Here is a 16,462-nt window from a genome sequence, read left to right as displayed (position 1 = left end):
AAATACCTCACATCGAAAGTAAAAGCTGGATTACCAGTGTTTTTTACTAATGCATTACCATGTATCATCACTGGTAACCTTGTCAGGGTAGGAGTAAACTGCTGTCTGTTGAAAACAACTTCTGGAGAATACTTTCTGCTTCCCTTTCAGAAGGATGAGAACCAGATCCTACAACATACCACTGTGTTCTACACTCTGCTCCAACTTAAAATAAATAAAACTTCTTAGTGGCTCAAAATCTTGCAAACACCGGTAAAATAAATTTGTTTCAAATTCCATTTACCTGAGCACCATAAATACTCCTTCAGTTTTCTGCTAACAACATGAGGAAAATGTCTCAGAATGCTTCTCCGCAAGTGAAGGAACTGTTGTACCTGAAAGAGGTTGCTTATTCAACAATCAACAATTAAAAACTGGGGAAATATGGTATTAATTAGGCCACTTTAAACTTCCCTTTTTGTAATGTGCTTGAAACCACCATTCCCAAGTTGACATGCTGGAGAAAAGGAATGTTAAATCATAAGTCTGCAGCAAAGGTAAATCCAAAAGCATGGAGGTAAGCCTCAGCAATTTAGCTCACTGCTCAGATTACACCAATCCCAATTGGAAGACACTTTGTGATTCTTTTTTTAAATTTTCTCTTAGCTATAAAGGCTGCTGGTGATTGAAAAGTCAGCTGTGGACATCAGGGAAAAACATGTATTACGTGGAAACAAGTTGACCTGCGGTAAATGATTCATGGTGTGAGCTACAAGGATCTGGCATATCCTCATCCTAGGGGAGAGTGCTTTGGCCAGCACTGCTCCCTGCACCTGTGGAGAACACCCACAACTGTTTTTTATAAAAGATGAATGAGGCCTCAGAACAGACTTGTGTAGTACACGTCTGCTCTTTAGCATCAGAAAGCTTGCTCCATTGCTGCTGCGTTCTGGTCGTAAGCTCAGTGGAAAGCAAAGTACGGCAGCATTGAATGGCTTTGCTAATGCCAAAGTACAAATGAAAACAAACAGAAAAGCACAATATCCACAACAGATAAGAAGCAATAACTTCACACAGCCCTAACTTCTAATGTGCATTACTCATGGACAGAGCTTGCATGAATCCTCTTTACCCTTCTTCACTGATAACAAAAAAACCCAAAACAAAACAAAAAACCAAACCAACTTAAATCACACTTTGTTCTTTATGTAAAAGTGAGATTGCAGCTATTTAAGGCATTGTTCTAGAATTAGGTCAGATATTGTGGGGCTTCACATGAGTTAGAAATAATCCAAGAAAGACATTTCTTGGCTTGTTCCACACTTCTTACATTTAGAAAAAACACCCATTGTCTGACTCAGCTCACCAGTGCCTGTGTTTTAATAATTATTATATATTTTTTAAATGGCACTTTAAAGTATTTCTTGTCTTTAAACACAGGCTGAAAAACTCCAGCACACAATTTGCTGTATTAGTCCCAAAAGTCACCAAACTTGCTTGTTATCTGAGAAAATGATGAATTTGCTCTGTGTCTGCCTGTGTATGAGAGGGGGGAGAGAGTGAGTAATGAAGGCATACTTGTCATGGGGAGTGGTTTGCATATTAATAAACAGTGCTTGAGCATATAAAAGCCTTTTCCACCGAGGTCAGCCCTCAGAGGGACTCGTGTGTGCTGAGGAAGGGACCACGTATCATCGCACCAGAGTGAGTTCTGTTTCAGCTTCGCTAACTGCTGCAGGCTGGTTCCTCTCTTTCCCCTTTCTTCTTTTGATCCTACTCTGCCCTTCCTAGGGCTACTGTTATAGTGGCTGCGTGGGGGTTAGTTTCATCAGATTATGCTACATGTAGTGCAAGTACTGAGAGTATTTAATTTTTAGGTTTTTGTTCAGTTTATTCAGCATAAGTCTCTGAGTAGTACAATAGGCACAGAGAGGGATAACCAGGAGCACTACAGGGTGTCTGCAAGTATAACTCAAGTACCTCGTCCATATGTCTTCTTTGCTACTTACAGGCATCTTTCAACTGCCTGCTTTACTTAAAACATCTGTACAATCACATGCACTGCTAAAATCAGACTTTACCAGAACTGCTTTCTAGAGACAAAAAGGCAGATCAGTAGCCTGTTGGTACATCAAGCCCCTGTTTCTCACCAGTGCTTTATGTAATCAGTACTGAGCTACTCTGGTAATCAGGCTGCGTGTCAGAGTACTTCCCAAAGAAAATACAACCTCATCAGCAAAAAGCTGGAGTGAGGAAGCTCTGGGCATTCTTCAGGGAGTTTTCAGTAAGTGAAAAATGATTTTAAATCAATATTCCATTAGAGGTAAAGGCTGGCTTCTATGCATTCACTTACATAACCAAGTCAAAATTAGGCTAATGTCAGAGAAATTAGATGAATATTAAGCAGCACTAACCAATTCCTCTAGGTCATTTTTGTGCATTGTTCTGTTCATTTTCAAATTCCTGTATTTTGGTTCACCAATGGATTAACATAACCTAGTCCTAATTCCCACCATCATTCTCTAGAGGAAAAAACCTCCTGTGTCTGCTTCCACTGTCTGCATTTTTCTCCTTATCAAAACTCACGGATGTTTTTGCTGTTGATTTTTGTCTTTACTTCAAAATGATACTCTGAATAGCTGTTAAGAATTTTTTCCTTTAAATTCTAACTGCTGTAATTTGCCTGTGTCCATAATCCGCCTGCACACATTTCCTCTATTAAAAGCTATCTTTTGTTCACTGCTCATCTTAAACTATCCCAGTAAACAAACTATCTTTCCTGGGCTTCTGTACTCCTTAGAACTGTTTGTAAACACTAGTACTTTCATACTCAAAAGTTGCAACGTTTGTAAAGAAAACAAAACAAAAAACCCCCATAGAGGTCTTTCGCAAGTTTACTTTTGTTTATTCTTTTGTTTTCTTTAATCCAAAATAGAATCCACCTCTCTCTAAAAATGGGTACATCCTGTAAATTATTCACCGCTGCAGATGCACACATGCCCAGGCACACAATCAAATCTATTTGGATAGAAATGAAACTGAAGCTCTCCAAATTTTAAGCTGAAAATGTACACAAAGTTATTCTTAGAGTTCTGGGCTTGTGCACAAGCAAGCATGTTAGCCAGTCACCTTCAGTGCAGCACACTCCTGTGCCACTGACCAACACGCTGTGCTGCTCTAAGGGTTTGCTCTTAAGGTTTCTGTTTGCTGTCTGTCACACACAAACTTCTCCAGAGCAGTTAAAAACCAGAAGTGATTGAAGTCGGTGCTCACCTTCAGAACACCTTTGATCAAAATCTCACCAGAAAATAATTATACTGCCCAGGAGCCATTGACATACTGCTGGTGTTGGACTAGCAAGGGGCATGCCATGCCACTGAAAGCTATTCACACCAGCTGAAGACTTACATATGCTGCAAATCTCAAACAGGTGATTTTTTTTTTTACCCTTTTGATAGCTAGTCCAAGAGGGGAAGAAAAATAAAAAGGGAAAGAAAAATCTGCCAAATCCTGCATATGCATTTCAAAGGCCCACCATTTTGAAGGACCTTGCTTGTCTGGAGTCAATCTGCTAAAACTCCCCACAAAAAAGCTACAACGATGAACTTGAAAAAAAAATGAAATGGCTAATTTTTTATCTTTTTAGCAGGAACTAAAAGTATTGCTGGAATGACTCAGTAAAGCATAAACATGTAATGGAATAAGAGGGAAAACAAGGGCATTCAGGGGTACCAGACAGTCTTTGTATTATGCTTTGGTTTTGGGTAGCAGATGGCAAAGGAAGAAGGCAAACAAAGAAAGGTATACAGAAAAATAATGGTTTGAGCTGTTTGGCAAGCTTTCTTTAGTTCATGTTTGACAACAGGAAAAAATAAATGTGGGATACCAGCCTTCGTAATTGTGTGTCTCAGGTAAATGAGCACATTTTTTGAGGGAGTAGGGTACTCTGAGGCAGAGCAGGAACACACAGCAGTGGGCACTGCCCCAGAGCCAGACTCTACCTGGCATTTCCATCAACAAAGGTGAAATTAGCTGCAAACTGCTGCTCAGAAAGTACTTTCTTCTTAAGCATAGGGACACATAGGTTAGGGTTTTACATGCCGAACAGGTGGTGACTGTAACTAGTGGAGTCTTGGACGTTTATCACTTACGGCCAAATCTAGATGGTCTCCAGGTTTTAGGCTGAGTGTTGGGCAGAGCTGTAGGTCCATGTTTCCTGGAGCTGGTCCTCTCAAGAAGATTGGCAATACCTGCAGAGCATTTTAGCAAGGTTCTGGGTCTCCTCAGGCTCACTCTGCCTGAGAAAATGATTACAAAATATCTGAAAATACTTGAAATCTCTGCCCTGGCCCACTGTGCTGGTGCCTCCTGGGCAGGGTGGCAATGTGCCAGACATCCCAGGGCAGAGCAGGAGGACACCAGGAATTTGTGAGCAGGGGACATAGTGGGGGGTGCTGGAGAACTCTATGAAGTGAATAAAACCTTGCCCAGTCAAACCCGTACAAGCTACAGGGATCATACATCGTGCTTAAAAGCCTATCTAATTCTTTCTTTTACACCTGTAATTTTATTTTTGGTAAATTTTATAGTGGGTTCACAACATGCAACAGTTCAAGAGCAAAGTAGTTTAGACTAGCAGGGGGAAGGATTTGATATTTGTACTTCCCCATATACATATGCACCCACACATGCAGACATGGCTGAGATAGAAAAAACCTTTTAAACATCCAAGGAAAGATGTTAGGCAACTAAGACAGTTGTTATACAAATTACTGTGCTGGACAAGCTTGAGAGCTTGGGAAATGGACATGAAATTATCCTGGCAAAACCAGCAGCTGCCTTTGGAGAGCCAACTAAACAACTTAACACACAGTAACGTCACTCACAATCGGGCTCTGTACTTTGTAGGAATATTGTGAAGTGGTGCTGATTCATCTGGAGCCTACGGAGACAGATGCAAGGCATGAATTTTACAGGAATGACTAGTGTTGGCAAGAATTAAGATTATTTAGGCTTTTGTTCTACCACAAAATGCTTCAGGGAATTCTTAAAACACCTGATGAGGAAATGAAGACTTAAACAGTTTCTCCTGAGAAATTATCCTAACCACTCCTTCGTCTGCATCTTTTCTGAGATGTCTCCTCTTGCAGTTTTATTTACCAGTATTTCACGGTCTCAGGTGTGCAATTTATTCATCTGAAGTTCATTACAGCTTTGGAGGCTGCACAAAACAATTTCAAAAGTTATTTACATAAATCTGGGACAAAAGTAGATGCAAACCAAAAGAGTGAGGATCAGACAGAAAGCAAAGTCACCACAGATGCTCAGGCCCTAAAAGAGCCTGGCAAGTCAGGCAGAAGGAGCACACTGACGAGGTGGCTGAGTGAATCCCTGTCTGTTACCACCTCCCTGCCTCCTTCTACCTGCTGACATGTAGGAGCTCCCTCACTCACTTCAGTTCAAATGAATGGGGTGAACTTCAAATATCTCAATTCTTATCAGTTTGACTGCAGTTGCCTGAGGGGCAATCACATGAAGGGCAGCAGCTACCAAGTCAGCTTGGAGAAACCCAGTGGGCCCAGTGGCGATCTCCTTCAACAACAGCCTTGACAGTGAACACCCATTCATTGTCCAGTCAGAGTGGACTCTCACTTTCAAAAAAATCCTCTCAGAATAAGTATTCTTCTTATCCTCCTCTACAAAAACTCTATAAAAAAAAAGTGGGTTTTTTTCCTGTGTTCTTTAAGGATTTTTCTAGAGCTCTGATTTTTCACATCATCAAACCAAGCTTGGAGCTTCCTCAGACAGCTAATTTCTTTAATGTTTCATACAGCCCCTTCTCTTAAGCTCACATATTGACAGATCAGGCCTTGCTCACACAGCAGACTTTTATTCTTCAGGTCACTTAACATACTCATAATCATTAGTACCACTCAATAATCCCAATGCTTTTAAACTTCTCATTTTGGGAGGCTGATTTCCCCCACAGGTCACAAATAAACAGCACACTAGGTAAAGACATGCAAAATCCTTCTTAAAAAAAAATTATATCTATATATGCTTGAAGTCATGAAAAAATATCAGGCCACAACCATTATATCTGGAATTTGTTATTTCAAAACTCAACCTGCATCAAATTGCATAAACATTTACTTCAATTGATTTGTGTACAGAAAAGAGTGTGTGGACTTTTTTCTCTTTTCTCTCGAAGGTCCAGTTTTCTATGTGGCATAGAAAAATAAGAGATCAAATTAAAATGTTTATTCTCTATAACTGGTGAAAAGAAACCATCAATTTTCAGAAAGAGAGTTTATGTCAAACTGACAGCTGACTGGAAATATTTAGAATTACTTGGAGTTTTTACTTGTATTCTCTGTTAAAACAGACTACTATAGAAATCTTCCACTGGAAGATTTGTATTCTTCCATTAACCTGCCAATATTCTCGAATTCTTCTCCCCCAAAGGACAGGCAGAAAACGTCTTATTTTCTTTGCTAAAAAAAAGGGATTAATAAAAATATCTTTTAGAAGAAACCCCCCCCACAAATCATCAAATCCTTACTATTTTTAGATTTCAAAGGCTGAAAATATCACTTAAATCTCTAATATTTTTGACTCTGTGTTAGAAGCTGAATAAGTTTATGTTCAAGGAAAGGAAGATGAGCATTTTTCCTTTTTTTGCTGAGCAATAAGAGAAGACTGTCTGATTCTTTAATTCTCTGTTTCTCAGAGAATCCCAAAGTCATTAACTTCCCCAGTTAGGGAGCATATCACATACCTCTCAGTTTTTCCCAGGAAAAGTCAGCAGTTAATTGTCTTAGTGTTACTCACATCCAGATAAACAGCTTGGATTAAGCCAGTGCATTTGCCAGGCAGATTTGTCAACCTTCCTCAAAAACGAGGAGTGACAAAGTGACTGACAACCATCCCATGGCTGGTTCTTGCTGGCACGAACCAATTTCTCTGCATCAAACTTTCCTCTCCAAAAAGCATCAATACATCACTATTTCTCTTTGTACTTTCAGCTCAAGATTTAGACAGAAAATATGAATATATAGAATAACTTTTCACCGAGGGGAAAAAATTGAAGGCATTCCTGCAGCAACCAATTTGATCAGCAGCCAAGAGTAGAGCAGCACCACGTCTGCAGGCAGGGCAAGGCTGCTTCCCAGCTGGCTCTTGCCTTTTCAGCATTCTGACCATTATGTTAGGTTGGTTAGATAAAAGGGAAGTAATTAAAAAATATCAGGCCACAACCATTATATCTGGAATTTGTTATAGCTGTGGAAGCTTTTCTTTACTTGCCTTCTACAGTAACTATTTGAGTCTTGTCTCTCTGGTTCCTTCCTCTGAAATCTGAAAATTTAAAAAAAAACGAATGCAGAAAGATTTGGACAGGCAAATTTTTTTAAAATTGAGAAGGGAGAAAGCTGCTTTAATGTTCAGCTGTCCAATTACAGGGGTGAGGAATTCACATAAATGAGGACAGGAAAAATTGAACTTAATATTCCTAGTGTTTCTGAGGTGAAACAAGGCAGACTAAGTCACTTTCCTGGTTTAAAAAAATCTTTCTTTGTACTCTGTAAGTAACACAACCCTCCCCCACCCGTAAGGGTCAGAACGAAAAATCTATGCTTCATATGTAGATAGGTCACTCCTGGATAATAATCTACAGAAAATCTCTCCTTCAATGCATAAAGACTCTTTTGTCTGTATATACAGACATAGACCCAGCAAGCTCCTCTCCTTTCCTTTTCTAAATTGAGTTTTCTTGATTGACATTAGCACTACTTTGCCCTGTCATTGGGAGTAAGAAAGACAGGGAATAGTTTTCCCTCTGAAATCCCAGTGTTACCATTAATGGAAAACATTCAGCTGATACCGGTTATAAGACTTCAAACTGTACATGTAGGACATCACAGAAATATATGAGTAAATGTCTGAATTGGGTAAAATTGCAATTCCCCCTCCACCCCAGTAGGATACCCAAATCAGGTTGTTGTGTCTGCATCTCTTCCAAACCTACTCATTTGATTTTCAGGTCAACTTTGCAGAAACATCTCATAAAGAAGCAGAAAATGTTTTGAAAACAGTGCTTAAAAAAAAAAAAAGTCCACAAAACTTTTCACCTTTAGCTAGTTTAGTGCTTAGAGAGGGCATAAACTCCATTTCACATTTCATAAAGCAAGATGTTTCTTGGCAGAAAGATACCTGTAGGCTTATGTGAGTGGAAGCGGATTTGTTGTTATATTTTCATCCTATAAAATAATGAAAATGGAATACATAATCAGTTCCAGCAACTCAAACAATTCAAATTGATATAACAGCTTAATCTTACAATAAAATAAACAGTAAAATAATCTTACAATAAAATAAAGGTATCCATTGACTGAGTCATCACTACTGAGTCGTCATCATCATGGGCTGGTTGCAGTTCAAGAGAGGATGATGACACTTGGCAGCTGAGACCTCCAGCTTCCCCTTTTTGGCAGGCCCATGGCCAGGGAAGCATTGTGTCAGGTGCTAACTTCAATGCTTTCCATCAGCGACTCCTAAATTAATGAAGAACCCTCATGTTAAATAAATATAAATACAGGGCAATGCATCATCTCTTCCAGGCAGATAGAGTCCAAATTTTCAGAAGCACCCAGATGAACCTTAACCCAACCCTGCTGGTCTTACTTGCTAAAGTAAGACCAGTAGGGTTGGGCTTTTTTACATCCTCTAACAATGATGAAACCTTAAGGCATGAAAACCCTTAATTTCTTGCCATGCAAATTACAATTAAAGGGGACTTTGCACCACAAGCTCTTTGTCAGACTTTGGGTGGATGTGAACACATAGCTCAACTTACCTGGTTTCTCTCCCTCCAGCCCCAGCTCAGGGAAAGTTCTCTCCTGTTTGTCACCTCAAATACTAATAACCTTATACAAGAAAACGTAATTAAGTGTGGCCCTTGGGTTTTTTTTTGTTTTGTTTTGGGCTTTTTTTTTGCATTTTTTATGAATTCACATACTGAGTATCTGAATCCAGGTGTCTGTTATTAGCTGGGGAACATTTCCTCGAGGGCTGGATTTTCCAGAACGGAGAGGAAACAATGCTCCTCTACTAAGTCCAGTAGAGTTTTGGTGCTTAATCTTATAAGGCAGCATCTTAGGCTGGGCACACAGAATCAAATTCTGGATAGCAGAGGCTGCCTGTGCTGGGTTGCACGGGGTACACACCTGAAACTCATCCTGAGCAGTTTTCATTCTGCCAGCACTTTTTCTCTGCTCTACTAATGCTATCTGGAACTCAGCATTTTACTTCTCAGAGAATGATGCTGATTTCTTCCTGGGCTCTGTCTTTATACTCTAATCTTGCTTGAAGTTTTCAAATTGATTGTTCAGTCCTGCTTCAACTGGAATAAAAACATCTCAAGTTTATCAGGTAATACAGTATCTCCATAAAGCCATGAACAGTTTTAAATTATTTGAAATCTGTCCTAAGGTGTCTTAGACACTTGTAACTCCACCCTGAATTTTCACTCATGAGTAACACAGAGGATGCCACCTTTTACACATATTTGACCTTCTCTCAGACTTCCCATTTGATTTTGTAACTGAGTGGCTCCAACAGTTGAATTTAATCATGAGATCCACTAATCTTCAGTTTAAAGGTATGTTAAAGCCAGTTAAGCTGGCTTTCAGAAAGTCACAGAGGAAAGTTAGAAAATCAGCTAAGCGGGTCAACAACTTTAAAGTATTAAAGCTAATTTAATAGTGAATTTAAACCAATTGAGTTCATGGCTTTGAAAGCTGTATGCAATAGAACTGGGACTGAAATGCTGTCAGTGTATGGCAGGGGAGGCGTACAGGGGTGTCCCAGCTGTGCATTCATCAGTTAGAAAGTGAAGAAACACTGCTTAGATGGCAGGTTTATTGATGAAAGGTAAATCAGCCCCCTTCTGCATTTATACACACTTGGCTTTGCAGCGAACTCACCTGAAGAGATTTAATAGTGCTAAGCAGGTGGATAAATGCCTGCAAATCTGGGCACTGAGGTCCACCCATCACCAACATCTTCCAGTATTTTTAAGCCATGACTAGCCTAAAAAAAGAGAAATAATTTTAGATAGTTTTAAAGATTTTACTGCTTCCCCCTGCCAAAAAAAAGAAAAAACCAACCACAAAACAAACCTCAACCCCAGAGCATGAGCTCAAAGACCTCAAATAGACCTTTTTCCTCTGGAAATGACATTTTTCAATTATTCAATAATTCTGGATGTTTTTTGAATGGTTTTAATTTGTTTCTCATGATCCATTCCTTTATAAAACACACCTGGAAAATGAGGTAAAGGAGGACAAGGGAAAAAAACCAAAACCAACTTACTTTTTATGTTTAGCAAAAAGCTATTCTGAACACTACCATTTCTTTCATTTAGAAGCTTGTCTATAACTGTTTAGGAAGCACTACTCCTGACATTTCACAATAAATACAAATAAAAAATAAAACCTACAAACATTTACAAAAAACATGCTTACAATAAAGCTATAAAGGCTTTTAAAATGTCAAGTATTTTTAGTAAACTCTTTGTAGGGTTGGTTTTGGTTTGGTTTTTTTTTTGGTCTATGGATGGAAAAAAATTCATAAGCTTCAAAGTGACCACTACAAATATTTGATTACTCCTTACGGTGTGTTCATTAGAAATTTGTTTAGCTTTGCTTTAGACAATTCAAACAATAGTTTCCACTGCTTCCTTGACAGACCAGAATATTCCACAATCTACTATAAAGTCCAGAGAGACTTCCTGATCTTCAGCCAAAATTCCTGTTTCTTTACATCATCTCACTGCTCCTGAATAGACAAGTCTTTGTATACAAAGTTCTCCCACAGTAGGAGTTAGACTCTCTCAACACGCTCACCTACAGAAATGTTAGGCCTCAGTCATCTCCAGCCTGTTCTGTATACAGCTGTCTATTCCCTTCCTCATGGTTGTACCATGAGGTACAAAATCTATGATTCTGTGCTTTTAAAAGCCTTACAGCTGCCAACAACTTTTTGCTAACACAGGGCTAAGTGGGCCAGAGGTAGCCAAGATACTGGAGCCATGTGTGAGTGGTGTAATAAGTCCAGGGCACTGGAACTGCTACGGATGTTTATGAAAAAAGCTCTGTAGACACACCTAAATAAGGGAAGCAGACACTGAATTTTGTATGTTAAAGTTTGTATCCTCTGCAAATGTAGACTGAATCAGCAGTATTTGCTTGCCTCTAAAAAACCTGAAAAGAATCAAATGGGCTTTTTTCCCCTTTTACTCCCAAATCGCTGTCATGTCTAATTTGAATCTCAGATAACACATCTTCATTTTAAAATACCATTCCTTGCTCTCAAGTGACCACACAAATCAGAAGCAGGGACAAATGAGAAGAAAAAAATGCCCACAATCTCATTCTCTCTTCTTACTTTGGCTTTGTAAACGTATAATCCAAACTTATCCTGCATAAATATAGTATAATATTATATAAGCACAATAAAGCATAAAAAGTAATAAATCTGGGCACAAAATTTGAAAATATACTTCTGCCACTTACCTAAACCATGCAACTCATTTTGCCGGCAGCGTCCCTGTTTTATACAGTGCAAAGGAAAGCAGTTGACTTAAAACCCAGTAATTATAGTGGTGTCTTTGTTTTGAAGCACTTGTAGATATCTCTCCATTAGCAACTCTCTGTCTCTGTTCTGGCTTCTCTACTGGACCGTCAGATGTGAAAAGTCTCCTTTTACTAATAACCTCTTCCAAGCCTGCTGTGGGTTGTAGGGGAACAGATAACTTTCACTTTTGGTATGATTTTTTTTTTTCTGCTTTCGTTACTCTGAGGAGAGAAAGTAGATGTTTTGACTTTTGAGGAGCAAGTGGCAAAAGTAATTTGCTCCTTTCAATGTGAGTTAATGGCAAGCTTTCTCGTTCTGAGCAAGAAGATTTTCCTTCTAAAGCCAAAGCTGATGATAGATCTGCCTTCAAGCATGTGTTTTCAAGAGAAGATGACTAAACACGTGGTTGTTTCTATTGCAAGGTTATATAGTAGCACTCATTCACTAAAAAAAGAAGAGTTCCCTTCCTGTCCTAGTGCAGATTATCTGTGTTGCATGCTATCTTACTAGCACTCTGATGGATATGAAAGAATGGTAAATGACATGCAAAGGCTACTTTAAGGCCAAAAGGAGAAAGGTTTTTGCTTTGGGTGAGGAGAGAGATGGTTGTTTTACTATCCTTTCCCCAGCACATTTACACCTCAGCTGAGCTCATAGTTCTCTCTTATTAAAGTGTGTGTAGAATTTAAATGCTTACTTTTGATTTAAAACAACCTTATATGTTCACCTTTCCTGAACCATTCTTGCTGTACAATCAAATTCCCAGATACTTTCTTTTGCTGCCTGTTACACTTAAAAACAAATAGAACCTCCCTGTTACACGAAGTAACAGTCTAACTAGAACTGAAGTAAAAAAACCCAAACCTCATGAAAACCTAACAAAGTAATTTCAAATTTTCTCCTGGCTTCTGTACAAGAAACTGAAAATTCGGTAATGATTCACTCAAAATAACACTGTAGACTGGTTTCCATAGCAAAATTTCTGTCTAAAATAATTTTGGTCAACTGCCTACACAACTAAGGTACTAATTAATGAGAAAAACCACAACAGTTTAGCATTTCTCATGATTTGGCCTTGGATGAAGGTCTCCACAAGCAACAGGGGCTGAGCAGGGCACGCTTGAACAAAATTGCTGCTCAAGACAGCAATTTTTCTGCTACAGTATATGACTTTATATTTGCACTCCGAAAAAAACCACTTTATAAAAATGGCCTGAGTTTGGAGTCACGAGAAAAATAAACGAAAGCTGAAAATTCCTAATATGTCTGTAAAAAAAAAAAAATCAAGCCATCTTTCTAGAGATCCATAAGGGAGGAACTGCAGGCTCAGCTGTCATTGTGCACGTCTGCACGCTGTGGATGAGAAACGCAGAACAAAAAGGTGTGGGTAATGCAATGATTGCAAAGTACAACACACCATGGCTTGGTGTAATGTTTCCTTTGCATTGTACAAGCCATGTCTGTTGAAAACAAGCGTAGGGTGTGCTTCTGTAAAAAGGAGTTGAGTTACTCCTGTCTAAAGCCACTCGGTGTCTCCCCTCCCAGGGAGCCAGCATGCCGCAGTATAAGCTGACTTACTTCAACCTGCGAGGGCGAGCAGAAATCAGCCGCTACCTGTTTGCCTACTCGGGCAAGAAGTATGAAGACCACAGAATAGAAGCAGCAGACTGGCCCAAAATCAAACCAAGTAAGTAGCACGGGTTCTTACATCCAAAACTCTGCTAGAAATGGTGTCAAAAAGCAAAGCAATTTAAGAGGTATCTGTATGTTTCATGAGCAGAAATACACTTCATTTCTGGTTTTAATTAAGCCTATGGGAATTTTATGGTGAGACAGCCAAAATGTCATTCCTGATGCCCTTGCAGAAGTCTGGATCCAAATCTTGAGACAATCTAAAATTACTGACTCGCTGTCATCCAGCTGGGCTTATACTCCTTATCAATTCAATATAGATTTTGTCTACCTAAAGATAGCTAAATGAGTGCTGGTCTTCTCAGCTTCTTTGGAGAATTTGGTCTCAAGGACCACACCTCAGCCTTCACACTGGATTTCAGAAAGCCAAATTGGAAAGAAGTGTCAGGAAGAACACTCCTTGGTAACCAGAAAGGTTTTCAGAGAGGGAAAGTGATGAGAGAAAACACGAGAAATCAGTTGATAAAGGAAAGGAAAAAACAAAAGGATCAAAAGAAATGCTAGAAAATAATTGTTCCTATGAACAACCCCTACTAGCCTCAGAGTACCCTGCAGGCTATTGTACCCCATCCATTTAATGTTTTTTAGTTAAAGTAACCTCTTTTCAGCTATTAAAGGTATTAATTATTTCTGTTTATTAAATTAGCCTTAGTTCAAATGAAACAGATCTTGAGTTTGAAGACTGAGGGTGTGAAATCAGAGAAATCTGTGTTTTCATTTTGTGGATTAGGCCTGTGTTTTGCTACATGGGCTATGATTTTTCACATCCAGAATGAAGGATAATGCCTTTAGTTTAGGGAAAAGGCACAACAAATGCACAAGGTGATTTCTACTAATTAAACAATGTTTGTTGATAGACTTTCATACCATTTAATAAGCCCAGTCAGCAGGCTACCAAATTCTTGTAGGGTCCAGTTAAATTTGGTTTTTCCTGTTTGCAGCGACGAACAACAAATACTCAAGCACCACTGTTCTCCAAGTGGCATCTGAACCCTTCTGTGGTGCTCAAACCTAGAAAACACTGGCAAACTATCCACAGAGAATAAAGCAGTGGAAATGTACTGTTTTCAGTTAGGGATGACTGACTTTGGAAACCTTTTCTTTATAAGAGCTTAAGCCTGTTGACATGTGGTATAGCTTATTTCTCTCCCACTATAATTCTCAGGGAAGCAGGGTGGAAGCTAAAAGTGAGACTAAGAATTCAGATGACCTGAGGAAAGCTCTGCATAGGCCTTTCATACATATTCACATGTATGCACACTCACTAATGTCCTGAAACAAAGTTGAGAATATAAGTAAAGTATAATTTTGTGTAGAGTCTTGCATACTTATTTTTAAGTAAGACAAATTAAAAAGACAAAGCATAATTAGTCAGTTAAAGGCTACAGAGGCATTTATATCCCAGGACAAGATGTTCTAATAGCAGATCTATCAGATAAGGTAAAAGCATTGCACCTCTCTTTGAATGTGGTTGATGTCCCCAATGTCTGAGCCAGCACAAGAAACAGTGCAGCAAAATTCTTCCCATGCTTTTCTTCAGTACTCACACCATGAACCTCCCAGTGAAGCTTTATGTGTGCAGTACTTGTTCACTACAGTGTAAGCCCATCTGCAGCACCATTACCACCAAAACACTGGGAGCAGAGGCACCCTAGAAATCCTAAAGTATAAAGTTTGTAACTGTATCTGCTGCATTATCAAATGGTGGTTAAGTTATTTAACCATGGGTTGTCTTTGTTTCCCTTTCTGTGATGCAAAAATTTGCTAGCAGGTTTACCAAGGGTTAATTAAGATTTTTCATTTTCTCTGCATAATGGCTTTTTGCAGCAGCCTCTATGACTGATCCCTGGAAGAAATTCCAAAGCAGATAAGAAGTTTAGTTAAATGTGGGGGCTGCTGCTCTCAGATTTGTGAAATCAGCTGTGTAAAATTTATACTGGCCTAAGAGTTCTTTGAATTTCAGACTTCTGTAGAAATCCACTTAGTCAGAGGATGGGAACTGGAATGCATTGTGCTAATTGAGCAGGAAAACATACACCTACAAAGAAATAGTTGGATGCACGTCTGTAAGTGCTATTACATCTTATGCCAGGATATTAAACTTCTGCTCTGGAAGGCTCATTGAATCCTAGCTCAAGCACCAATGGAATGGTGCCATCTGCCACTGGTGACATCCGCATTACAGACAACATGCCGTTAAGAGGTTTGCCAACTAGAACAAGAGTAAAGGTTTCTTATATGTATAAAAATGTAATGCTGCTAAGGAAATTGTCTGGAGATCATGTAACTGATAACCACCACCTCCTTTTTGAAGCAATAGTATTTCTCATAGTTACTCATGGTATTTCCAGACAAAGTATTCTCCCGCAGGCAAATCATTCAGCAAAACTCTGAATTAAAGGTAGCAACAGGGCTTTGGAGTAAACAGCCTTACACTGTTCAACAAGACCAATAGCCAGGGCCCCATTCTGCCCCAGGTACTTAAAGCCTAACTTTGCAGGCTGTGACTCAGCACAAGAAATGCCTCCTGGCTAGGGACTAGGTTGTACAGCACAGATGACATGAAAAACAAGCCTTGCATTCTCTGGTATCCTGAATTTTCAAAATGTGCCTCGGCTGAGGCACGGATTAAGGAGGAAAAAGCACCAGGTAACTGGATCCTTGCCAAAAAAAGGTTCAGTTGCTGCTGTGTTCAAAAATAAACATGAAAATGAGGGGATCCACCAAACTCATTGCAAATACAAATGCACAGTTCACTGTGCTGAGATTTCTTCTACACTACTGTCATTCGTATTCTGTATTCAGATCTGTCTTATAAAGCTCAGGATTTTTCCCCTCCATTTTTTCAGAACTAAGTCTACTTCAGAAAGAAAAAAAGTGGCAGATTTCAGCCAGTCATATCCTGGTGAAAAACAGTGTGGTCAGTATTTAGCAATGATAAAGGGTATTACAGCTGCATTTGTTGTAATAGCAGTTAATGTAATAGCAATTTGGTACACCCCTTATTTTGCAGCCCTCAAAAGTCATTAAAATTGGTCCAATTAATTGAACTAATTATTTAATTGTATATTGAGGTGAGATTAAGAAATATCAGACAAATTGCTATGCTCAGTTGCATACACCATCTTTGACTTTACCCCTTGCCTCTGAAAGATCT

At 39.1% G+C, this 16,462-nt stretch overlaps 1 protein-coding gene across 2 annotated transcripts in view; it reads left to right on the top strand.

The window, feature by feature from the left end:
* Window positions 1-1,635: 1,635 nt before the first annotated feature.
* The window catches only part of HPGDS (hematopoietic prostaglandin D synthase), a 29,153-nt gene continuing 14,326 nt past the window's right edge, over window positions 1,636-16,462 (top strand). The window contains exons 1-2 of one of the 2 annotated variants that reach the window (XM_027731744.2): window positions 1,636-1,683; window positions 13,159-13,300. In XM_027731744.2, the coding sequence (XP_027587545.1) occupies window positions 13,168-13,300 (133 nt within the window). In that variant the 5' untranslated portion in view covers window positions 1,636-1,683; window positions 13,159-13,167. Of the gene's footprint in view, window positions 1,684-2,215; window positions 2,264-13,158; window positions 13,301-16,462 lie in introns of those variants that run through there. The other variant, XM_039382542.1, reaches the window with a different exon arrangement.

Source organism: Pipra filicauda, unplaced genomic scaffold, assembly GCF_003945595.2.
Source record: "Pipra filicauda isolate LSUMZ 115617 unplaced genomic scaffold, ASM394559v2 scaffold111_size4109106_pilon, whole genome shotgun sequence".
Taxonomy (NCBI): Eukaryota; Metazoa; Chordata; class Aves; order Passeriformes; family Pipridae; genus Pipra; species Pipra filicauda.
The sequence above is the reverse complement of the archived record's forward strand: the minus strand, read 5'-3'. Positions and strand labels throughout refer to the sequence as shown.